Genomic DNA, 26,964 nt, shown 5'->3' on the forward strand with positions numbered 1-26,964 from the left:
GATCAAAGCCCGGTGGTGAGGGAGGCGGCGATTGAGGGCATGGCTGGCGGAGAGACGGGCAGACGGAACGCAGCGCAGGATGAGGTGAGGTGAAACATTCAGCAGAAGGAATGGGGAGAGATGGAGCCACTGGAAAGAGGTTGCAAGAACAGAGATGGTGTGCTCACAAAGAGGGAAGCGGGGACAGCCCCAGCTGGGGCACTGAGCCCACTTCAGGGCTCCACAGAAGGGTGTGAAGACTAAGAAAGGATTTACTTGCCCAGGTTGCCTTGCTCCTGAGCTTGGCCAAATTGGCCACTCACGGGACATGGAGACAGGCAGCCGAGGGCTCCACCCGAGCCGACGGCTTGGCCACTTTCTGGGGTTAAGTCCGTGCCTGGATATCCCTGGAAAAAAAAACACACGGTGCCAACAGACACCACGGAGGTGTTCCGGGACCGTTGGGCGCTGCAGGGAATCAATTGCATCAGGATGATAACGTTATAATTTAGCTGAAGTTTAGTTGGAGCAATTTGTTGTAGTATTTGTAATAAACTTGTTTTTGTAAAGAAAAATTAAAAAAGGTTAAAAAAGAGAATTTACTGGAATGAGTCATAGATAAACACAGAACAGAAACAGGCCCTTCGGCCTACCAAACCCATGCCAACCATGGACCACCCATTTACACCAATCATACATTAATCTTATTTTTTTTTAAATTCTCCCCACATTCTTATCAACTCCCCCCAGATTCTACCACTCACCTACATAATAGGGGCTATTTACAGTGGCCAACTAGCCTTCCAACCAGCATGTCTTTTGGGATGTGGGAGGAAACCCACACGGTCGCAGGGAGAACATGCAAACTCCACTCAGAGAGGTTCCAGGGAGGAGAGAATCCAACGACCAGCACAGATCGGAGGACAGAGGAACAGCGAGGCACTTTTCTGAACCGCTGCAGTCCTTCTGGTGAAGGTGCTCCCATGGTGCTGCTGGGGAGGGAGTTCCAGGATTTAGACCAGCCACATAATTCCCCAATCAGGAAAGTGCACGACCAGGATGGGAAACTCCAAACGGTGTTCCCTTACACTCGCTGCCATGGTCCTTCTTGGAGAAGGGGTGACGGGGTTTGGGAGGTGCTGTTGGAGTATCCTGGCGAGTAGCTGCAGTACATTTTGTAGACAGGACACACTGTGCACCGTTGGTGGAGGGGGCGAATGTTTAGGTTGATCGATGAGATGTTAAGAGGACTACTTTGCCCTGGAGTTTGAGTTACTGGAACTGCACTCATCTGGGCAGCTGGACAATATTCCACCACATTCCTAACTACTGGTAAGGAAAACACAAGGGTGGTCCTGGGAAGAGGTCAAACCCCATTTGTCTGTGACGTTCCAAAGATGTCAGGAATGGGTGACGGAGAGATGCCACCAGCGAGCACACCGACTCCATTTGATGATGGACACACTGACGTTGAACGTCTCCTGACCTACCTGGCTGGCTGTGGGCTCCTTCGTCTTCGTGTCATCGTTCCTCATGGTCCAGTAGAAGGAAGCAATGTCAACGCTGCTCGCCGCCTCACTTAACAACTTCATCCAGCCATCAGAAATGGAGGGATTCCTGGTGGAATTGGGATCAAAGTGCATCCCCTCTGGAATACTTTCAACGAGGGTGAGACTGGGAACAGAAGAATGAGACTCAGCTCAAACAAAACTGGTTAAGGCCAAATCTCTCCCATTCGCTACATTTGATTAGTATCATATTTTTCCCCGACAGAAGCAGCATGCAGTAATGGATGGGACTCAGAAGACATCATCCATCCAAGCCCACTCCTACCAGGAGGCAGGCAAGCCTTGTCAGTCTGCTCCTTTAATAACTATCCTCAAATCCGTCACCAGATATAATGAGGGCACGAAGTCCAGACAATCGGAGAAGGTCAGTGGTACGTGGGGCATGCAACCAGACCCTGCTACAACGGGATGTACCACCCACCAATGCCCCTGGATTCCTGCAGGAAGCGCAACAGCCCACTATCCCATTGGCTACCTGCAGGGGTCGGTGCAAGCCTTGCTCAGGTGCTCGGCTGGTCGCACTATCGCACCCTGGGTCCGAGCCGTCTTGCTGATTTGCTGGTTGAGTGGGAAGAGAAGCAACTGAATCAGCATCAGGAGGATGAGGACGAGGACGACTCCTAGCACCAGGACTGCCTCCCGGTAGATCTGGAGGAGCAGACAAATTCAGTGGGGGTTAGAACATTCCATATCTCCCCTCCCCACCAATGTCTGCCCACTCCAAACCGCTCCACGGTCACAGGCACGAGCCAGACTCTCCCTCCAGGGAGAAACTGCACCCAGTGAAAGCAAGACACAGCGAAACTCCGCTTACACAGCACCCTTGGGACTTTGGTGGTGCCAGACCAATAATGTTCTGGACTGCTGGATGTTACTTCATATACACCCAAATACACCTTTGTGTTTCCAACATGTAGGATAAATTTTCCGTTAAATCCACCTAGTTTAAGGGGAGATACACAAGCACTCTGGACCCCAAATGCGACTGCAAACCGACCTCTGGTGTTCCTGAACCCAAGCCCAGCTCCAGACGCTCATGCAGCTCCCACACTCCAGCCCCCAGCCCCACTCCAGACCCCCAGCTCCGGACGCACACGCAGCCCCCACGCTCCGGACCCCAGCCCCACTCCAGACGCACACATAGCCCCCACACTCCAGCCCCCAGCCCCGGACACACATGCAGCCCCCACACTCCAGACCCCAGCCCCACTCCAGACCCCCAGCTCTGGCCACACACCCTACTTGAACTCAGGACCCCCAGCTCATGTTCTGGACTAATGAGTGAGCCAAATGTCAGACCGTTAGGATTTCCAAACAATCAGATCATCGGAGTTTTACTAAATGTCGGAAAGGCTTGGAACTGGAGGGAAGTGTCACTCCCCCTTTCAGACTCTTGTTTTAACTCCAGTTACCCACATCATCTCCACTCTCTCCAGAGGCAAAACCTTGAAGGTCAGGTTGGACGCATCACAGGTGGTGATGGGTCAGCGTACAGGGGCGAGGTCATTCCCCTGGTTGAGTAGCGCCGCAACAACAACCTCTCGCTCAGTGTCAGTAAAACGAGAGCTGATTGCTGACTTCAGGAAGGGGAAGGAGGGGTGAACATGCGCCAGTCTACATTTGGGGGGGGGGGGGGGGGGGGGGGAGGGCGGAAACAACAAAAAAAAATCAGCAGTGGGGAGGGTCAGCAGCTTTAAATTCCTGGCTGTTCACATATCAAATGACCCGTCCTGGGGCCCAACACATAGATGCAATCACAAGCAAGGCGCGCCAGTGTCTCTATTTTCTTAGAAGGTTAAGGCGGCTTGGCATGTCACCGAACACTAGCAAACTTCTACAGACGTACTGTTGGAAGTGTCCTGACTGCATCATGACCTGGTACAGTAATTCAAATTCGCAAGAATGTAAAAAGCTGCAGAGAGCAGTGGACTCAGCCCAATGCATCACAGGTACATCCATCTCCGCCATCGGGAGTATCTACAGGAGGCGCTGCCTCAAGAAGACAACGTCTATCATCAGAGATCCCCATCATCCGGGCCGTGCCATCTTCTCACAGCTACCGACAGACAGGAGGTACAGAAGCCTGAAGTCCCACACCACCAGGTTCAGGAACAGCTACTTCCCTTCAACCTGCACAACCCTAATCACTACCTCAGTAATAATAACACTATGACCACTTTGCACCACATTGGACTATTTTTTGTTCTAATTGTGTTTTTTTTTGTATAATTTATGTTGTTAATTTTCTTGTGAATGTTGGGTACTTGATGCTATGCCTGTGATGTTGCTGCAAGTAAGTTCTTCATTGCACCTGTGCACATGTGGACTTGTGCATGTGACAATAAACTCAACTTTGACCGGACACCCTCCGCTCACCTTCAGCACCTTCCCCAGATGAGAAAGTTTCCCCGGAGTTCACTCCAGAATGGCCCTGCTCTAATCTACAGAACATGTCACACAGAAACACACAAAGCTGTTCTGCGTTCTCCCTTCTGAGGAAATCATTTATTGCCGTCGACCATGTGCACTATGATCCTTGACAGGGTTGCCTACCAGTTCTGCACACATTCATCTGGTCCGTGCAACCTATCCTTGTAATTTAACCCTTTTGTCTCAGTACAATTGTTTTGGCATGCAAATGCCAGCCGGTGCGATGAGCTGGACAGACCCCCATCGTCCTCACCCCCGGGAAGTAGACCTTCCCAGACCCCAGGGACTCACCGGGGGTGGAATCCTTACCTTATGCAGTCCTGGGGTCGGAGGGGAGCAGCTTACACTCCCACTGGGCGACGGTAACGATGGCTTCACCTACAAGGAGAAAGAAAATATGGTTAGAAGAAGACATGATAATACTAATGCTGGGCCCCTGAGTCCCAACAATACACAGGACCTTTGGTTCGGGCATACTGAATACTGTGCACTGAGTGTGGAACACTGAACCCCACCATCACCTGTTAGTGACAGTTCACACACACACACACACTCTCTCTCTCACACAGAATCAGTTTGTTATTTTGTGGCAGCAGTACAGTGCAAGACAAAGACAAAAATTACCAGGAGTTACAAAAATAAATAGTGCAAAAGTGCAATCCTAAAAATTATTTCTACCACAGCTGCCTGCCCCACATCCCCTTCCCCCACATTACCTGAACTCACTGACAGTACTCTCATCTCTAAAGCCCCCTTGACTACATCTAAGTGGATGCTCCACTGAGAGGGTGTTGCACTGTCATGGGTGCTAATTTCCGTGGACAAAAAGACACCAGAACTCACTTTGTCAGGGAGTTATCACATCGCTTTTTCTAGGATCTTACCTTCCCCTTCTTCCTTGCAGAACGGCCACTGCAGATCAAGATGATCTTTGAAGTGAAGGACAGAACTCAGAATGTTCAACAGCTATACAACCAGTGAGCTCTACAATCAGCCCTGAAACCTGCCCCAATAATCAACACCATCACACCTGATCTGGCCCAGGCCTCAACCCATCCTCTGCGTCAGTTCCCTCAATTCCCTACCCTTTCAAAAATTTATCTACTTCCACTTTTAATCCCCCGTGATCCGGTCTCCACCGCCCTCGGGGGCAAGAGAATTCCAGAGATTCCCCACCCTCTGCAAAAAGTTCCTACTCACCTCGGTTTTAAAATAAGATTTCTTTATTAGTCACACATACATCGAAACACACAGTGAAATGAATCTTTTGCGTAGTGTGTTCTGGGGGCAGCCCGCAAGCGTCGCCACGCTTCCAGCGCCAACATAGCATGCCCACAACTTCCTAACCTGTACGTCTTTGAAATGTGGGACGAAACCGGAGCACCCAGAGGAAACCCACGCAGACACGGGGAGAACGTACAGACTCCTTACAGACAGCAGCCGGATTTGAACCCGTATCGCCAGCGCTGTAATAGTGTTACGCTAACTGCTACACTACTGTGCCTGCCCACTCCTTAATCTTGTAATTGCATCCCCTTGTTTGAATCTCTCCCGCTAGTGGAAACATCTCAACATCTCCTCTATGATGGCCGCTCAGGATCTTATATATCGTAATAAGATTGCCCCTCATTTTTCTAAACTCCAAAGCATATAGATCTAATTTCTTTATCCATTTGTGACAGGCCAACCCTCTCATCTCAGTCTGATAACTCTCCAATGCCAGTCTATCCTTTCTCAAATACAGCGATCAAAACTATGCACAGTACTCCAGCTGTGGCCTCACCTGTACTCTGTACAATTGTAACAATATTTCCCCATTTCCTACCCTCCAAACCTCTTGCAGTCAAGGCCAAAATACCATTTATCTTCCCAACCACTTCCTACACTTGTCTGCTAACAGTTTGACATTCCATTACACAAACACCTCGAGCCCTCTGTACTTCACTCACCTGGGTTCTTTCTCCATTTCTTACCAAAAAGTACGTGACCTCACATTTTCCCACATTAATCTCCATTTGCCAAATTTCCAACCATGGCAGAGTCCAAATATCTTTGTCGCAACATGCCTTCCAACCTATTTACAAGTCAGTGGCAAACTTGGATACCTTACACTCTGCTCCCTCCCCAGATCATTAACAGAGACCATATATGAGTGAGGGCCAAGAACTGATCCATGAGGCACTTCACCTCCTTGCTGCCTGAAAGAGAGCCATTTATTCCAGCTCTTTCCCCAATGCAATAACCATGCCAGCATATCCATTACATCTTCAAAGACCTCGAGTAAATTTGTCATCTTTCACAAGACCACGCTGATGGTTTGATTACATTACTATCTCAATGCACTCTGTACTAACTCAAGGTAACTGCACTGTGTAATGAATTGATCTGAACGAACAGTATGCAAGACAAGTTTTTCACTGTACCTCGGTACAAGTGACAATAGTAAACCAATACATTAAGCTTCTCTGAATGACTAGCTATTTCTTCCTTGATTATAGACTCCAGCATCTTACCAACAACAGATGTTAAGTTAACAGGCCTGTAGTTACCTGCCTTTTGTCTTCCTCCCTTCTTGAACAATGGAGCCACATTTGCAGGTCCACTGGCACTTCCTGGAACTCAGCGAGCTATGAAAAAAACTTCAACCAATTTTCCCCAGGCTTGGGGAATCAAGAACATGCAGGGCATAGACTCAGGGCGGGAGGGAAGAGATTTATTAGGAACCAGAGTCACAACTTTTTCACCCAGAAGGTAGTCTGTATATGGAATAAGCTGCCAGAGGAAGTAATTGAAGCAGGTACATTAATGATGTTTAAAATACAGTTGGACAGGTACATGGATAGGAAAGGTTTAGAGAGATACAGGCTAAATGCACGCAAATGGGACTAGTTTAGATGGGAATCCTGGTCAGCATGGAACAGTTGGGCCAAAGGGCCTGTTTCTGTGCTGTGTGACTCTATGACCAATGGCTCTACTACCTCTGTAGCCCCTTCCTTTAATACCATTGGGTACAAACCATTGGTACCCAGCAACTTGTCTGCCTTCAATCCCATTTAGTTTCTCCCCCAATACTTTGCTCCTTCTGAAAGTGATTGTTGCAAGATTTTTCCAGTTTAAAACTAACCCATCAGGAATCTTTGGGAAGTTTACCCTGTCCTCCACCATGAAGACTGATACAAACTAGTGATTTAACGTAGCTGCCACTTCCTTGTTTCCCGTTATTAATTCCCCAGTCTCGCCCTCTAGGGTCCCACAGACCTAGCTACCCTCTTTAGAGAGAACCGTACAACGCAGGAACAGGCCCCTCGGCCCACGATGTCTGTGCCGACCACGACACCAATCTAACCAATCCCACCTGCCTGCACAAAGTCCATATCCTTCTGTTCCCTGCCTGCTCACATAGAAACCCCGTGAGCTGATAATACCTGGTTTTCAGCATTAGTTGAGAGGTAGACGTTAGTTGGGATATTGAGGAGCATCCTCTGGCATCTCTTTGAATATCGCTATGGAATCATCAGAAAACCAGCAGCCCCAATTGTGCTGGAGCTGCACACTCAGATCCTGAGAGTGGGACTCGAACCCATCACCTCCAATGAGAGGCAGAGTCCGACCCTGGGACCACATGGGGAGGAGCAAGCGTACGGAACAAGATTCGGAATAGTGCATCCAGCAGGGCCCACACCCGGAGCCTTCCACAGTCAGCAGTGGGTGGTAGCTGGGAACCGTCAGCCACTCGCGTTCCAAGGCATAATCTACGGACACGTCGAGCACAGGAGACTGGAGAAGCACTGCGCACGTCAGCCAGCATGGGGAACCCACCTGGAATACCAGGGGCTGCTCCACACCACTGCTCACCCACCCTACACGTGGGTATGGGGGAGGTGGTGGGTTGGCAGTGAGCCAGTTCCACAGAGCCTCAGCACCACTGGAGTCAGAGGGGCTGAGGTTTGCTACCAACAACTCCTCCAGTGAGCTGACGGGTCAGAAGTTGGTGGGATGCCTCCAGAAGTCAAATACCACAGTGCCCTACTCCTCCTACGGGGAGATTTGAGGGCAGATGTTTTGTGGCAAACTTTATAATTGGAATTGGTTTATTATAGATATATATTAATATATTTATTTATTAGTCACATGTACATCAAAACACACAGTGAAGTGCGTCTTTTTGCGTTACTGAGAAGGCGCTGGGGGCAGCCCGCAAGTGTCGCCACTCTTCTGGCGCCAACATAGCATGCCCACAACTCCTAACCCGTACATCTTTTTTTGGAACGTGGGAGGAAACCGGAGCACCCGGAGGAAAACCCACGCAGACACAGGGAGAACATACAAACTCCTTACAGAGGCGGGAATTGAACCCGGGTCGCTGGCGCTGTAATAGCGTTACGCTAACCGCTACACTACTGTGCTGCCCATTGTCACCGAGGTACAGTGAAAAATTTTGTTTTGCATGCCATCCATATGGATCATTTCATTACAAGAGTGCATTGAGGTAGTACAAGGGAAAACAACAACAGAATGCAGAATAAAGTGTTACAGTGCCACACTTGTAAGTAGATTTCAAAGAATGTTATTAGTAATCCTTAGAGACGTAGAATTTAGATTTAAAAGAGTAGAATGATTATAATGGAAGTAATGAGTAGATCTGCAGACAGCAGCTTGCAACTAGTCGCCACCTCTGGTGCTGTCTTGCAGAGGAAGGGAAGTGCGAGAGTGGGAAGCAAAAGGTGACGGACGCCAGCTCTGTGCGCCAGGGAACACAGTCCCCACGCCGAGCAGCTCAACCACACACACACATAAATACACGTGCACTCACACACTCATGCACACACACACACGTAAATACACGTGCACGGGCACTCACACTCGTGTGCACACACACACACTAAAACCCCTTTGTTCACACTCACACTCCTGTATCCTCCTGCACACAGAAACCACTTTGCAGGGGACAGGGACATTGGAGAACCAAGGGTTTAGCAGGAAGGAGATGTGAAGGAAATAATTGGTCAAGAAATGGTCCTAGAGACAGTGGCAAGACCAGGCACAGTTCGCAAACTTGTTACCCCCCCCCCCCCCCCGGGGCAGAGCCCGCAACACCAGATACCTCCCCGGGCAGTATCTGTGACACCGTTACCTTCTGGTGGATGAGCTGCAGCTTCATGTCGCCACCACACAGGCCAGGGTTGGAGCTCAGTCACGCACCTGCAGAAGGGAACCAGACGGGGTGTTAGTGAGGGGGCGGGGGTGGGGTGGGTTGGTGGGTAAGTTGGCAGTGTGTGGGGGTGGGGAAGAAGGGCCACACACCCAGAAAAGGACCAAAACAAGTCACTCCATAACAGAATAAGAGACTCTTCTGTTTATTTCCCTTCGACAACCCCATCCAGTCAGTTCCACAGTCCAGAGCTTTCTCTGTGGGCTTAAACAGAACTTCCCTTTTATCAAATTCCCTTTTGATCTCCAGAACACAACAGCGTGCTACCTGAAGCCACATCACCACTGGTTCTTACGTGTCTGTACCTCTGAGCCACCGACACTCCTGCCACTAGGAACAGTCCCTGCTGATAGGTTTTATCAAAATCCTTCAGTATTCTCAAAACCTCTGTCCCAACCCCCCCCCGACCTTCACGGCTTGGAGGTGGACCACAGCAGCTCCTCTGAGTGACTGGTCTGTCCCACCTATTGCTGCTTATTGGGTGGCACAGTTGGTAGAGCACTCCCTCGTTGCATTGGAGACCTGGGTTCAATCCTGACCTCGGGCACTGTCCGTGTGGAGCTTGCACCCTCTCCTTGTGACCGCGTGGGTTTCCTCCCGCATCCCAAAGGCGTGTGGGTTGGTAGGTTAATTGACTGCTGCAAATTGCCCTCAGTGTGTGAGTGAGGGGTGGGATCTGGGGGGAGTTGATGGGAATGTTGGGAAAACAAAATATGGGATTGGTGTAAATGAGTGGAACGGTGGTCAGTGTGGCCAAAGGGCCTGTTTCTGTGCCCTATGACACTCCCTAGGCCCAGTTGGGGCCCATCTGCATTTTCTAGAGGTTTAAACACAGATTTCCTGCTTTTTCCTTTGGCGTCAAGGATCTTGTTAAACCTGCTCCGACATGTAACAGTCTGCTCCACCTCAGGCTTCACTCCTCCCTTTCCTAGAACATTACAGCACAGTACAGGCCCTTCGGCCCACGCGGTTGTGCTGCCATTTTATCCTGCTCTAAGATCTATCTAACCCTTCCCTCCCACATAACTCTCCATTTTTTTTAAGTCATTCATGTGGCTATCTGAGAGGCTCTTAAATGTCCCTAACACATCTGCCCCCACAACCTCTGCCAGCAGTGCATTCCTGTGCGAGAGGGTGAAATTGCGCTTCTGTTTACTTGGTAGTTTGACCAGAGTTTATGCCAAATCCCTCCGCCCAGGTCTAGACAACTAAATCCACCAGCCAGGTAGGGGGAGGGGAGGGTGGAGGTAGAGACAGAGGCTGGAAGGTGATGAGTAAGGGAAACAAGAGGTTGCAGATGCTGGAATCTGATAATTAAGAAAGACGATGAGTGGAACCAGATAAGGGAGGAATGAGGCGGAGATGGAACCAGAGGGGGTGAGGAAAGAAAATGGGGTTGGGGCAGAGTTTGGAAAGAAGAGGGTGGGGGTGGGGGAGTAAGAGGGAGAGAGAAAAAGACATTTTGGCTGTGGGCAAGCTGACACTGGAAAAGATAAGACAAGATTTTTTTTATTAGTTACATGTACATCCAAACACAGTGAAATACACCTTTTTGCATAGTGTGTTCTGGGGGCAGCCCACAAGTGTCACCACGCTCCCGGCACCAACATAGCATGCCTACAACTTCCTACCCATACATCTTTGGAATGCGGGGGGAAACCGGAGCACCCGGAGGAAACCCATGCAGACACGGGGAGAACGTACGAACTCCTTACAGACAGTGGCCAGAATTGAACCCGGGTCGCTGGCGCTGTAAAGCGTTACGTTAACCGCTACACTACCCTGCCTGCCATGTTCATGCCATTGAGCTGTAGACTCTCCAGGCAGAATATGAGGTTTTGTTCTAGTTCGCATTGGGCCTCACCCTGGCAGTGGAGAAGCCCACCATTCAGTGTGGGAATGGGGGTTGAAAAGGCATGCATCTAGGAGCCCAAGATGGCCATTGCAGAGTGTAGGTGCCCAGCTCTAGTGCTGTCTGCGTGGAGTTTGCACGGTCTCCCTGTGACCAAAACAGAAAATGTTGGGAACACTCAGCAGGTCAGGCAGCATCTGTGGAGAGAGAAACAATTAACATTGTGTGTCTCTGACCTGAAAAGCCAACTCCGTTTCTCTCTCTCTACAGATGCTGCCTGACCAGCTGAGTGTTTCCTGCATTTTCTGGTTTTAATTCAGATTTCCAGTATCTGCAGTTATTTGATTGGTTGGTTTGTTAATCGGCAGCTGTAAATTGCCCCCAGTGTGTGGGTGACTAGTGGGGAAAAAAAGTCAGTGGGGAGTTAGTGGGCACGTGAGAGAGAATGGGCGTCAGGTAAGCAAGTGGGGGAATGGGATTGCTCCCGAGAGCTGGCATAAACTTGATAGGCCGAATGGCCTTCTTGTCATGAGTAAATATTTCATATCAATTTGCTGAGAATATATCTGATAGTAAATGGACAGTTGGGTGTAATTTGGCACCTCATTGAAAAGTCTTAACTGGCAAATGATTGGTCAGAAGTTCTCTGGAATTCTGTGCTATCCATTAGTTACCTCTCTAACAATAATCAAATGGATTATCTAGTCAGCACCGCATTGCTGGTTACAACACTGCCTTTCCTTCTTGTACCTTCTGGGAGGACAGGTGAAGGTGCCGGAGGCAAGATGTGATTGGATCGTATCCTGTTCTCCTGGATTACAGCAGATGCGGAGAAAGCTCCTGAGGAATTCCAGCCTATTGGCTCCGCCGCCATCCGACTGGCTCTGGTGTTCAGACAAGAGATGGAGCAGCTGAAGTGCAACTCACCGACGGCCAGTCTCTTCCCGGTGCCTGCTCCTGGGTACGTCAAGGCAAGTATGCCAAGTAACAGGCCGGACATGACCAGCAGGGATGTTGGGATTCACCTGGCGTTCCAGTCCGCTCTCACAGCCCTGTCTCTGCCGAGGAAGTGCGCGATGCCCATTGGTTAGTACAGATGGTCGACATGGACACAATGGGCTGAAGGGCCCCTTTCTGTGCTACATAACTCTATGAATCTAGAACTTTCTGCCACTGAGGGGCCTTTGCAAGGCCGGTGTGTGTAGTAAATAAAAGGAGGTCATGTCATTTACAACAATGTTATTTAATTTGTTCGGCTTCCTTTGGCATAATGTGCTTTTTGTTAATTGTGGCTCTCTGGAAAGGGAAGCTCTTGTTAGATTTCTGCTCGTTGGTTAACGACTCTGGGTCAAGGGACCCTCTTGGATCACACTGAAACCTTCATAGTTGCAGCCCTTTGTAAGGTCACCGCCGTGTGACACTGGACAGCACTCAGTCACCTACAGTCATTTCATTACCATAGTCTGTGACTCCTGTAACACCACAGGCAGGAAGTGCTGCTGGTGTATCGTGACCCTCAGTCAGTCAGGAGATCAGGAGCAGGCTCCTGGAAAGTAAAGAGAGCATCTGTTCCAACTACAGTCAATTCATTCCGTGCCGACTTCCTCCCGAAACTGCTCATGTGTACAAGTATGGCTCTGCAGAACTTACTCAGCACTTAAGATGCCAACAACAACAACAACTTGCACTTAGAGTGCCTTTAACAGCAGGGCTTTCAAAGGCTGATTTGGAGCATTCCAAAGGAGGAGGTAGAGGGTTAGGAAAGCAAATTCCAGAGCTTGGGATCACGGCAGCTGAAGACTCAATAACAGAGCAGCTAAATTTGGGGAAGATCACAAGACCACAATTAGAGGAACCTTGCATGGTTTTAGGAGTGTACAGAGACAGGGAGGGGCAAGGCTGCAAATACATGATGATTCATAAAGACAACAAGGAGTATTTGGGACCAGGCCAATTGAAACCAACTCATCAAAGCACAAATCAAAAGTTTAACAATTGCAGATGCTGGAAATGTGACGGAGGGTCTTTGCTCTCCACAGCTGCTGTCTGACCTGCCGAATGTTTCCAGCATTTCTTTAATTGCATAGGAAGTAATTAATTGGCTCATTTCAGTCACGGGAGTAATGTGCACACGTTACCCACATTAACGCCACAGTCCTTCATCACCTGGAAGTAATTTGCTGTAGAACAGAGCTGATGGACGAGTTATTGTGACACTTAGAGTCAATGTAACACAGCATCGAGACAGTTTCTTCTGCCAGCCACGTCCATTTCTCCCCCTGATCCCAGCCTGACTTACAACTCTTCCCTCCTGGTTGACAGCAACCCAGAGAGAACATTCCTCAAGTGGGATCGACCTGGCTGCTGCTACTCCTCCACTCAGTAATTGGGCCCCCAAGGTTGGGGTGGACGCCATACAAAATGGCCCGTCTTTTGCTTCCAAAGGCAAATACCTCTCAGATTCCGGAGGGGCCCTCAGAACAAGCAACGACCCGTGCAGCTGGGAGGGATGATTGGTTTGGTGTCTGTGCAAACCTAAAACCACACTGGGTGCAAATTATACAGAGGAAGTTCAAATGATTGCAAAATGTTCACCCTGCACTTTGCAGAAACCTCTCCCCTCCTCCAAAACCACCAAGTGATTTGAGTTTCCGTCACACATCAGCCCAAACCGCTGAACTGTCTGTGGACAGGGAACATTCTGCCCCCACCCACACCCAAGAACTCACCCTGACTCTCGCACACACACAAAGCCTCGCTGCTGGTGTAGAAGGGCCACAGTCTGCAGCAGGCAAAATGGGATTATATTGGTTCCCAGAACCATACACGCAAAGTCACGTGTTGCACACCTCAGTGTCGAAGGTGGGCAGTACAGTTAGTGCCTCCCAGCTCCAGCGACCAGGGTTCAATCCTGACCTCGGGCACTGTCTGTGTGGAGTTTGCACGTTCTCCTGGTTAACGCGTGGATTTCCTCCCACATCCTAAAGGCTGTTGGTAAATTGCCCCTAGTGTGTGGGTGAGGGGTAGAATCTTGGGGGGAGTTGATGGGAATGTGGGGAGAATAAAATGGGATCAGTAGTGAATGGGCTAACGGTCAGTATAGAACCAATGAGCTGTAGGTTTCTACAGCAGACTCATTGGGATGAAAAGCTTGTTGCTCTGCTGCATTAATGACCCTAATTAAACATTTGTGCAACTCACAGGACTGTTGGTGAACTGTGACACACTGGAGAAAAGAGGGTAGCAGCCTTTCATCTTACCCAATGTCTGCACAGCCTACCAAGCCACACGATGATGCCAAAGTTGTTACACACGGAGGTCCTTCACCCCTGAGACAGCAGTGGTTCAGGAAAGCAGTTCACCAGCACAGTGGATCCCTTGGGAACGTAGAAGTGGGCACCCACATCCTGTGAAAGAATTAAACACAGTCCTTTCTATGTTTAATTAGAGTAGTCAGGTGCTCGAATGTTTCAACAGTCTCCAACTTCTGACCTCCCACACTCCACAAAGCTCAGTGCTGCAGCCCACAGGGGTCCCAGCACCCACCGTCCCGTCCGCCGGCACCCAGTCCCCACCGGGGTCCCAGCACCCACCGTCCCGTCCGCCGGCACCCAGTCCCCACCGGGGTCCCAGCACCCACCGTCCCGTCCGCCGGCACCCAGTCCCCACCGGGGTCCCAGCACCCACCGTCCCATTAACAGCACACCCTGTGCCTCATTGGCTCCCAACCAGGCAACTCCTCAACTTAAACTTCCCCATCTTCACCATCCCCATATGCTGACTTCCTCCCCCATCCCCAACCCTCCGAGATCTCCATTCTGACACTCACATACATTCCTCGTCTCTGTCACACTCTCATCCACACACCAAGACCCCAAACCCCACTGGTACCTCCCTGTACTTCTCCACCCCCACCCCACCCAACCTTCTACCACCGCAGCCTCTGTCCAAAAATCACCCTGTGAAACGTTTGAGATGCAAGTGGTGCTCTGCAAACACAAGTTGTTGTTGCCTCTACATCCCTGACTGTGTGTTATAGAGTCACAGAGAGGTACAGCACGGAAGCAGGCCCTTCAGCCCACCAAGTCCATGCCAACCCATTTACACCAATCCCATTTTATTCTCCCCACATTCCCACCAACCCCTCCCAAGATTCCACAACTCACCTACATACTGGGGGCACTTTCCAGTGACAAGTTCACCTACCAACCCATCATGTCTTTTGAGGTGCGGGAGGAAACCCACACCGTCACTGGGAGACCGTGCAAACTCCACACAGACGGCAGCCAAGGTCAGGATCGAACCTGGGCCACCCCCTGATCACTGGGAGCTGCCGACGAACACTCCACCCACATCGGAAACCACACACCCCCCCCCCCCTCACCCTCCTGGTGCCAGAGTCCTTATTCAGCTATTGCTTGCAGCGTCTCTGTAGTATCTGCGGTGAAAGCATCACAGCGGGAGAAAGGCTGCGGGACCGCAAAGGGCCAACCCTTACGGCCATCTCCCTTCTCTGTCCACGGCACCACCGGGTTAACAGAGCAGTGACTCACCGGGTCCCGGTCCCTCCGCTGTGTGGTTGTTCAACTCCCGTGTGCGCCAGGGCACAGGAGAAACCGAGTGATTCACGTCCTCCCTCCCCGGTCTGTAGCACAGAGCTCTGGTCGCCTGAGCATGTGTGCGCTGGGCTAACTCTTGTTACAAAGGCTGACATCAGGATCACATGATTCCCAGCCATCGGGACAAGCACCAATCAGAGTGCTCTCACCTCTCGGAAAATCCTGGCCAATGCAAAGCACAAACCGACAGGTTTGCAATTCTATTGAGTTTTGACCCTGACTTATTCAAAAGAACCTGCCCAATGTTTTCTGTTCCATTTTTCTTGAACAATCATGTACTTGGACACAGGCAGTCATAAGCCACTCACATTATCAGTGGTTAGTAAAGTGGCCTAAAATTATACAGCACAGAAATGAGGTCTTCACTCACCATGTCCCCACAGCTCTCTGCAGGAATCCCATTTACCAGCACTGGGTAGCCCCCAGGGAGCCACACGAGTGGCATCGGCGCTGTGTTTTTTATATAAAGAGAGAACACTAATGATTGATCTGTACAAGAATGTAAAGGCTTGCACTGTTTTATAATTGTATTAGTTTGTCTTTTATTATGAATAAAGTTTATTTTGGAATAAAAAAAATTTGGTCTGCAGCCGTCTTTGTCTTTCCAATTCATAGAACTTTACAGCACAGCACAGGCCCTTCGGCCCACAATGTTGTGCCGACATTTTATCCTGCTCTTAGATCTATCTAACCTTTCCCTCCCACATTGCCCTCCATTTCTCTATCATTCATGTGTCTATCTGAGTCTCTTAAATGTCCCTAATTCATGTGCTCCTCTAGAGACTGGGCATCCTCAGGTTATGGACGCTCTACATATAAACGAGCTCCCATAATATTATTAAATCAGAATCAGATTTACTATCACTGACGTAGATGATGAGAAATTTGTGGTTTTGCAGCAGCAGTACAGTGCAAAGATATAAAACTACCAGAAATTACAAATTTAAATAAATGGTGATAGGAATATCAAGGTAGTGTTCATGGGTTCGTGGACCGTTCAGAAATCTGATGGTGGAGGAGAAGAAGCTGTTCCTGAATCATTGAGTGTGGGTCTTCGGGCTCCTGCACCTCCGCCCCGATGGTAATAACGAGGAGAGGGCACGTCCTGGGTGGTGAGGATCCTTAGTGATGGGCACCGCCTTCTTGAGGCACAGCCTCTGGAAGATGTCCTCGATGGCGGGGAGGGTTGTGCCCGTGATGGAGCTGGCTGAGTCTACAACCCCCTGCATTATTAAATTCAAAAATCCGACGCACATACATATATTCGTTCCTACGAACGGCAGAACTGGTTTCCTCTCTCTCCCCACTTTTAGTAACTGCCCTTTCTTATCAGTTTTATGTGCTCTTGATGCCATTTCTTTACAACAGTGTGGAGGTGTTGTTACCATTTTGAGTGATTTTCATGTATTTCGTGACTTATCCGGATAATTTTCCTGACTTCCGGACAAAATCAACTTATGGATGTCTGTAAAAACGGAACCCGTTTGTTACCCAGAGATGGTCTGTACTTAAATGCTGTGACAGTAATAAAGTCATACAGCAAGGAAACAGGCCCTTTGGCCCACCGAGTCCGTGCTGACCATCAACCACCCATTTACACCAATCCCACACAAATCCCATTCTATTCTCCTCACATTCCCAACAGCTCCCCCCAGATTCAACCACTCACCTACACACTAGGGACAATTTACAGTGGTCAATTAACCTGTCAATTCGCGCGCCTTTGGGATGTGGGAGGAAACCGGAGCGCTCAGGGGAAAACTCACAGGATCACAGGGAGGGCGTGCAAACTCCACTCAAATAGCGCCAGAGGTCAGGATTGAACCCGGGTCTCAGGCGCTGTGAGGCAGTGGCTCTACCCGCTGCGCCACCGTGCTTCCCTGAAGTCTCTGCCTGCACCACCTCTTCAGGCAGTCGTGCTCCAAATTCCAACTATCATATGGGTGAAAAAGCTCTTCCTCAGATCCCCTCGAAACCTTTTACCCCCTAACTGGAAAAGTGTGGATACAGTTCAGGTAATTATACAGGACACAGCAACCAATGAGTCCAACAATTCTGTTGAGCTTCATATAATATGGAACACTCAGGACGAACTAGTGTTGGCTCTCAGCTACTTAGCTTGGGAGCAATTAGGGATGGGTGTTAAGTGCGAGTATTCTCAGTAATATCCATATCCTGTGGATAAATAAACAAAATAAAGACCTCATGTGATCAAAGACTTCCCTCATGCATGGCCGTCCTGCAACACATGAACCAAAGGATGGACGTCAACTGGAGGGGTCAGGAGATACAGGGTTGTGAGGTTTGACAAACAGGGAGATTGGAGTTTGGTATTGGTATTGGTTTATTATTGTCACTTGTACCGAGATACAGTGAAAAACTTGTCTTGCATACAGATCATACAGATCAATTCATTACACAGTGCAGTTACATTGGGTTAGTACAGAGTGCATTGAGGTAGTACAGGGTAAAAACAATAACAGTGCAGAGTAAAGTGTCACAGCTACAGAGAAAGTGCAGTGCAATAAGGTGCAAGGTCATAATGGGAGAGGAGAGAAGAAAGAATGAGCCGGGTGGATGGGGCCTTTGATAATGGCGGCTGCTTCACCAAGGCAGTGAGAGGTATAGGGGAGTCCACAGTGGAGGGGAGGCTGGTTTCTGTGATGTGCTGGGCTGTGTCCACAACACTCTCCAGTTTCTTGTGGTCCTGGGCAGAGCAGTTGCCATTCCAAGCCATGACGCATCCAGATAGGATGCTTTCTATGGTGCAATGATAAAAATTGGTGAGTGTCAAAGGGAACATGCCAAATTTCTTTAGCCTCCTGGGGAAGTAGAGGCGCTGGTGAGCTTTCTTTATGGTGGCGTCTACGTGGTTGGACCAGGACAGGCTTATTGGTGATCAAGGAATGAGTAAACATAGAGGCTTTGGGGATCAGTAGACCAGGAGATCAGGGATTGGTGGTTGAGGTTTGGGGTCACTAGTTGTGAGGGTATTGGAGAACTGGGGATGTCAGTTCAGTAGATGGGGGGGGGGGGGTCAGAGATCGGTGTACAGGAATTGCTGAGGATTAATAGAAGGTTGGAGGTAACAGGGTTGAAGATCATCTGCACCAGCAAGACCAAGAGGACCAGCAGCAACAGGACCAGCACCTTAAAGACCAGGACCAGCAGCACCAGCAGCAACAGGGAACAGGGACCTGCAGCTAGTCAGGGTGTCATTGACTGTTTGCGTCTGACAACGTAGCCTCTCCCAGAACAACCAAGATATTCATCGACAGTGACTATCTGCGGTTTCAATGAAGGACCTATGAGGAGGTGCGAACAAGGTTCTTGTGGGAGCCCCTGTGCTCCCCACCCCGATCCCTGCGCCCTGAAGATCTCCTGGCTGGCTGGCTGGCTGAACACGGGGCTGATGAGGAGGTGGGACGGAACATGTTGCTGAACAAGCCAAAGACAAGGCCTGATTCCAGTGAGTGGACAGTCTGGTCTCCGGGTGGCTGTGGGGATACCAGCAGCAAGGTCCGAACCTGCTGGAGGAAGAAGGTGCCCAGCACTTCACCCTTTGGTGGGTCTGGTGAAGGGCCAGGAGACACAAGGCACTGCAGATGCTGGAAACTTTCAGTGGAGGGAAACGGACAGTCAACGTTCCGGGTCGAGACCCTTCATCTGGAGCGAGAGAGTCGAGGGGAGGTAGCCGGTATAAAGAGCTGAGGGGGTGGGACGAAGCAGGAGCTGGCAAGCTTTGGTGGATGCAGGCGGGGAGGGGTTGATTGGCAGATGGAGTCAGGTGGGCCAGCAAAAAGTGTAGACAGCGGCAGAGGCTGGGAGGTGGGAGGTGGAGGGCTGCAGACGGTGCAATCTGACGGGACAGGAGGGCGGAGCATGGAACCAAGTAAGGGAGGTGGGGAGAGCAGAGGGGGATGGTGGGAGTAGGGGACCCAGTGGGAGGAGTTTGTGGGTGATGGGCAGTTGGAGTGGGTGGGGGAGGGGAAAGAAACTGGGAGATGGGTGTTGTCTTGGAAGGGACGGTGTGTGTGGGAGGGTCTGGGTGGATCAGGAGAGAGAAAGGGACGGAAGGGGTGTGGGTTACCTGTAATGGAGAACTCAATGTTCGTGCAGTTGGGTTGTAGGCCGCCCAGGCGGAATATGAGGTTCTGCTCCACTAGTTTGAGCTTGGCTTCACCCTGGCACTGGAGGAGGCCGAGGACAGACAGGTCGGTGTGGGAATGGGGAGGGGAATTAAAATGGCTGACAACTGGGAGCTCCAGATGGCCATGGGAGATAGAACGTGGTGGATCAGGAGCTTGTTGGGATCCTGCCTCACTGCGAGGTTCCCACCTTCCCCCAAACCACCAACCACCCAGCACAACACAATACGGACCCCAGTGCTTATCACCCCCAGCCCTCAACCAGTGTAAAGGGACACAGTGCCTGGCCACTCACCAGAGAACCAGGCTCCGATGATGGAAGTAAGCGATACTGATCTGGCTCAAAATGTGAAGTGAAAGCCAGCAGTCTGATTGTGCACCACCCTTATGCCACTTACACACACTTCTTCTTTCATGACCTCCATATGATACATCTCCTGCTTCAGCAGAATCAGAGTCTTGTTTTGATGATCTCTGGGGTCCAATTTTAGGAAGTCCCTTCCAACCGCACTGAGGAACATGGAGCTGCCTGGTTGAATATAGACTGCCCCGGAGTAGTGCGGACTGGAGAGATTCTACCCATTGGGACGTCCCACCCCACACCCATTGATGAGGGTTCTTGGTATTGGTATTGGTTTATTATTGTCACTTGTACCGAGGTACAGTGAAAAACTTGTCTTGCATACCAATCGTACAGGTCAATTCATTACACAGTGCAGTTACATTGAGTTAGTACAGCGTGCATTGAGGTAGTGCAGGTAAAAACAATAAGTGTCACAGCTACAGAGAAAGTGCAGTGCAATAAGGTGCAAGGTCACAACAAGGTAGATCGTGAGGTCATAGTCCATCTGATCGTATCAGGGAACCGTTCAATAGTGGGGTAGAAGCTGTCCTTAAGTCTGGTGGTACGTGCCCTCAGGCTCCTGTATCTTCTACTTGATGGAAGAGGAGAGAAGAGAGAATGTCCCGGGTGGGTGGGGTCTTTGATTATTCTGGCTGCTTCACCAAGACAGCGAGAGGTAAAGACAGAGTCCATGGAGGGGAGGCTGGTGTCCATGATGCGCTGGGCTGTGTCCACAGCCACGCTGAGTCCTGTTGTTAAACCCCCCTGAATCACATCATCAATAATTTGTTTCCAACCTAGCCCCACTGCTTGGCACTAGTGGCACATCAGGCAGAGTCACTACCTCACGGAGCCGGCGACCCAGGTTCGATCCTGACCTCGGACACTGTCTGTGTGGAGTTTGCATGTTCTCCTTGTGACCGCGTGAGTTTCCCCTCTGGAGCTCTAGTTTCCTCCCACATCCCAAAGACGTGCAGGTTGGTGGGTTAATTGGCCGCTGTAAATTGTCCCCAGTGTGTGGGTGAGGGGTAGAATCTGGGGGGAGTTGATGAGAACGTGAGGAGAATAAAATGGGATCAGTGTAAATGGGTGGTTGATGGTCAACAAAGTCTCGATGGACGGAAGGGCCTGTTTCCATGCTGTATCCCTCTATGGCTCTGAAGGAGGGAATTATTTTTTATTATTAATTTGCTCACAGGTGCAGATATTACCTGCAGGACCAGAATTTATCATCCATTCCTTACTGTCTGTGCCAGTCTCATGTAGGCCAGACCGGGTCAGGATGGCAGATTCCCTCCCCTGACCAGATTTGACAATAATCCAATAGTTCTTACACTAGATGCAGGGTCTCAACCCAAAATGTCAACTGATCATTTCCCTCCTCAGATGCTGCCTGACCTGTTGAGTGCCACCAGCAGTTTGCTTTTTGCACCAGGTTCCAGCATCTGCAGTCTTTTGTGTCTCCACAAGATCACAAGACAAGGGAGCAGAAGCAGGCCATTCGGCCCATCGAGTCTGCTCCAAGGAAAGGGAAATAGAAATGAGAAATGGGGAATGGGGGAAGAAGAAGAAAAAAAAACTATTCTAATCCCAATTACCGGTCTCCAGCTCTTGCTCCAAATTTATTTAGTCACTAACATTTAAATTCCCCACCTGCCCTGGTGGGATTTGAACACGCACCTCCAGATCTAGGTTCCTGGATATTAGTCCAGTAACTTAACCCAGCTCTGGTGCTGCAGTCAATGGGAGGGCTGGGCTGTGGCTCCACCCATTCCCTGTCACTCCAGTTACATTGCCTTCCTCTCATTCACCAGACCCCCAAACTGCTTTCCCCTCCCACCCACCCCCCCCCCCCCCCATCCTCCCCACCTGGGCATCTGGCCAATGTCCTAACTGACTGATCACAGTCTCAGGTTGTGAGATAGCTAATGAGGAGTGAACATTGGTATTGGTTTATTATTGTCATGTGTACCAAGATACAGTGAGAAACTTCAGGAAGATTGTTTCCCCAAATATAAGGGCGTCAAATGCAAATCTAATAAGGTTTAAGGAGAAATCTGTCTATCCAAAGAGTGGTTTGATCGTGAAACTCAGTAATAAAGTAGAACTCTGATAATCCACTATTTAATTGTTCAGAAAACCCGATGGCTTGGTGTCTGGTTCACCAGGTAATCAGTAATTGGTTTATTACTGTCACATGTAACGAGATACAGTGAAAAGCTTTGTGTGCGTGCCATCTAGACAGATCATTCCATACATAAGAACATCAAGGTAGTAAAAAGAAAACAGAATGCAGAATGTAGTGTTACAGTTACAGAGAATGTACAGTGCAGGTAGACAAATAAAGTGCAAGGGCCTCCGGGGGATGGGTCAAGGGTAAAGAAAGAGGGAGAAAAGGGGGGTCTAGAAAAAAGAGAGAGAGGAAAGGGATGAAAAGAAGCGTGGTGGGGGGGTGGGGGGGGTGGATGGGGGTTGTGAGGAAGGGGGTGGGGATTACTTAAAGAGGGAGAATTCAATGTTCATGCCATTCGGCTGCAAGGTTCCAAAACAGAAACTGAGGCGCTGTTTCTTCAGTTTGCACTTGGAATTCTCCTGGCAGTGGAGGAGGCCGAGGACTGACATATCACTGCCGGGAGAATTCCAAGTGCAAACTGGAAGAACAGTGAAAAATCTGCCCTTCCGCAGAGCAATCTGGTGAACATTTCGTCACAAGTATATCCTTCCTTAGGCAGGCGCACTAGGTCTGTCCCCAATGTCCCAGCTGCTGGCTCATCACGACCCTGTATAATTGCAGCTAGATCCCTCTATACTCAGTCCTCTTGCAATAAAGGCCAACATACAACCAGTTTTCCTAATTGATTGCTGTACTGTATATTAACTATCAGTGACATGTGTATAAGGATACCCAGATTCCTCTGAACATCAACACTTTTCCAGTTCTAGTAACGGCTACAGCCTCCTAACAACGACATCAGACTATCAGATTCTGGGTAAAAATTCAACCAGTTTGCCAATATCCTTCAATGAAGCAAATCTGCCGGCCTTATCCAGTCATGCTTATAGAGTCAAAGTGCTCTGCAGTACTGAAACAGGCCTTTTGACTTGTTAGGGATTTTTAAAAAAATTTTATTTACAGCATGGTAACAGGCCCTTCCGGCCCAACGAGTCCGCACCACCCATTTTAAACCCAAATTAACCTACCCGTATGTCTTTTGCAATGTGGGAGGAAACCAGATCACCTGGAGGAAACCCACGCAGACACGGGAGAACGTACAAACTCCTTACAGACAGTGACAGGAATCGAACCCCGATCGCAGGCGCTGTAATAGCGTCGCGCTAACTGCTACGCCACCATGCCGCCCGATTGTTTGGGACATCTTCAGGAGTTATGAGATGGGGGGAGCAGATAGTTGCTTCAAACAAGAATCAGTTTTCACAGATAAAAACCTGTTCATGATTTGACTTCCACTGATATTCAAAGGCCATTGAAACCAATGGGTGTGGGATGTTCCGATTCTGCACCATTGTAATGGCGCAGGGGAAGGCAATGGAGACAAAAGCGACTGTACCCGCTGGGATCTAGAGCAACAAACTGCTGGAGGAACTCGGTGGGTGGAGAAGCACCTGGGATCATCAATGTTTCAGGTCGAGTCTCTGCAACAGGATGTGAATGTTCATGTTAACATCCCTCACTGAAACCCTCATGATGAGATCGGGGAAGGCATAAAGCGGCCATCTCCTGTATTAACAGTGGGTAAAAAACATATCCCTGGCACTTAACACGCAGTTCAGGACAGGTCTGTTTTGCCAATTAATATTTTGGCTGTTTGTATATCCAGGGAGCCATCTCTCAACACTGTAACAAAAGTAGTATATTTTGAACATCTGGTCATAGTGCTCAGAACCCCTTGAACCAGCCATTGATATTTGGATATTCAAAGGGGCTCTGCCAATTAGGAAGTGCTCCCATTGTAAATACGTAATTCTGCAAGTTGCCTGTCTACCTTCAAAAGTACCCATCTATACTAATCCCATTTAAGATAAGAAAAGATATCTTTATTAGTCACATGTACATAGAAACACACAGTGAAATGCATCTTTTGCATAGAGTGTTCTGGGAGCAGCCCGCAAGTGTCGCCACACTTCCGGCGCTAACATAGCACACCCACAACTTCCTAACCCATACATCTTTGGAATGTGGGAGGAAACCGGAGCACCCGGAGGAAACCCACGCAGACACGGGGAGAACGTACAAACTCATCACAGACAGTGGCCAGAATTGAACCCGGGTCTCTGGCGCTGTAAGGCGTTACGCTAACCACTACACTTGAAGTAGAGTTAATTAGGCTCTTCAAAGGTTATCTCAGGTGGAGAGGAATACAGAGCTGAGATTACAATCAGGTCAGCCATGATCTTATTAAATGGCAGAGCAGGCTTGAGGGTGTGAATGGTCATCTGTTACTAACTCATTTCTTCATATGTAGCTGCATGACATGTTTTCTTTAATGTAAAATGGGACGGACTTTAGTAAAATTGATCACAGGGAACCTTACAGTGTCATGTTTGTTCTGATTACGCAATTCTATGCAGATAACACTTGCACTTGGCATACCCTGGAGATTCAAGTGCTCATTTAGATACTTCGTAAATGTGACGTCTCGGCCTCCATCACCCCCTCCGTATCTATCATTAGAACACAGAACACTACAGCACAGTACAGGCCCTTCGGCCCCCAATGTTGTGCCAACATTTTATCCTGCTCTAAGATCTATCTAACCCTTCCCTCCCACATAGCCCTCCATTTCTCTATCATTCATGTGTCTATCTAAGAGTCTCTTAAATGTCCCTAATGTATCTGCCCCCACAACCTCTGCCGGCAGTGCGTTCCACACACCCACCACTCTCCATGTAAAAAAATTACCCCTGACATCCCCCTTACACCTTCCTCCAATCACCTTAAAATTATGTCCCCTTGTGTTAGCCATTGTCGCCCTGGGAAAAAGTCTCTGACTGTCCACTCGATCTATGCCTCTTATCATATTGGGTGACTGACCTTTAATTACATATTAAGGTAATTTGTAAAAAGATTTACAATGTCTAAATCTTCCAGAAATCTCCCTGCATCATTTTCTCAACCCACACTGTCACCCAGCTTGGTTCTACCAATGATCCAGGTGAGAAGACCAAATGATATATCCAAATACGTGTATTACACTTTGGGTCCCTCGCCCAAATTATTGATATAGATTGGGAATAACTGGGGCTCCGGCACTGATCCCTGCTGTACATCATCTCCCAAGCCAAAAAGTGAGGCCAAACACAAACTGGAGGAACAGCACCTCATATTCCACCTGGGTCATCTCCAACCCAATGGTATGAACACTGAGACACAAGAGACTGCAGGTGCTGGAAACCTGCAGCAACATGCAAAGGAGCTGGAGAAACTCAGCGGATCAGGCAGCACCTGTGGCGGGAAAGGGATGGTTGACGTTTCGGGTCAAGAGCCTTCATCAGGACTGAGAACATCCTGGGGAGGTCGCCAGTATAAAGAGGTGAGGGGGCAGGGTGAGGTGGAAGCTGACAGGTGGATGCAGGTAAGGAGGGGGTGACTGTAGATAGAGCCATGTGGGGGTAGGGAAGGGGGGGAGAAGGGGGGGGGAGAGAGAGAGAGAGAGAGAGAGAGAGAGAGAGAGAGATAGATGCACCATAGAAATGCATTACGGCTTGGTATGGCTACTACTCTGCCCAGGACCGCAAGAAACTGCAGAAGGTTATGGACACAGCTCAGCACATCACAAAACCTAGCCTCCCCTCCACGGACTCTGTCTACACTTTTCACTGCCTTGGAAAAACAGCCAACATAATCAACGACCCTTCCCTCACTGGACATTCTCCCTTCTCCCTCCTCCCATCGGGCAGAAGATACAAAAGTCTGAAAGCAGGTACCACCAGGCTCAAGAACAGCTTCTACCCCACTGTATAAGACTATTGAACGGACTTCTTGTACGATAAGATGGACTCTTGACCTTGCAATCTACCTCGTCATGATTGCACCTTATTGTCTGCCTGCACTGCACTTTCTCTGTAACTGTAACACTATATTCTGCATTCTGTTCTGCTCTTCCCTTGTACTACCTCGATGTACTGATGTAATGAAATAATCTGTATGGATGGTATGCAAGACAAGTTTTTCACTGTGCCTTGGTACATGTGACAATAATAAACCAATCACCAATTATCAATTACACTGCTGATCCTCCCAGACGGTGGGAGATTCCAAAGAAATGGCTCTTATTCTTTAAATGCTGGGGACCAAATGCCCATCCTTGTTGAATCTCTCCGCCGTCAGCACCAGAGTTAATCTAGTGAACCTTTGCACCCTCTCTAAGGGTAGGAGGACCACAGCTCTAGAAATGCTCTCGCTGAGTGCTCACACTCCCTTATTCATACTCCAAGCCCATGCATTACAAGTCAAGAGCCAGTGGTGGCTCAGTGGCACAGCATGTAGAGCCGCTGCCTCACAGCGCTGGAGGCCCGGGTTCAATCCTGACCTCGGGTGCAGTTTGCATGTTCTTCCTGTGACCGGGGGCTCCAGGTTCTCCCAACATCCCAAAGATAAGTGGATTGGTGGACTAATTGACTGCTATAAATTGCCCCGAGTGCGGAGGGGTGTGGTAGAATCTAGGGGGAGTTGATGAGAATGTGGGAAGAATAATAAAATGGGATTAATGTAGGATTAGTGTAATGGATGACTGATGGTCAGTATGGACTCGATGGGCTGAAGAGCCTGCTTCCATGCTGTATCTCTCTATG

General features: G+C 49.3%; 1 protein-coding gene across 2 annotated transcripts in view; it reads right to left on the reverse strand.

Moving 5' to 3' along the window:
• pld3 (phospholipase D family, member 3) overlaps nt 1–15,739 on the reverse strand; it is a 39,736-nt gene extending 23,997 nt beyond the window's left edge. Inside the window, exons 1-6 of one of the 2 annotated variants that reach the window (XM_052044354.1) lie at nt 15,595–15,739; nt 14,302–14,448; nt 9,112–9,179; nt 4,287–4,355; nt 2,023–2,195; nt 1,470–1,653 (exon numbers count right to left, since the gene is read on the reverse strand). In XM_052044354.1, coding sequence (XP_051900314.1) covers nt 1,470–1,653; nt 2,023–2,195; nt 4,287–4,355; nt 9,112–9,138 — 453 coding nt within the window. In that variant the 5' untranslated portion in view covers nt 9,139–9,179; nt 14,302–14,448; nt 15,595–15,739. Of the gene's footprint in view, nt 1–1,469; nt 1,654–2,022; nt 2,196–4,286; nt 4,356–9,111; nt 9,180–14,301; nt 14,449–15,207; nt 15,347–15,594 lie in introns of those variants that run through there. The other variant, XM_052044355.1, reaches the window with a different exon arrangement.
• Between the last annotated feature and the right edge of the window lie 11,225 nt (nt 15,740–26,964).

Source organism: Pristis pectinata, chromosome 35 (assembly GCF_009764475.1).
Source record: "Pristis pectinata isolate sPriPec2 chromosome 35, sPriPec2.1.pri, whole genome shotgun sequence".
NCBI lineage: Eukaryota > Metazoa > Chordata > Chondrichthyes > Rhinopristiformes > Pristidae > Pristis > Pristis pectinata.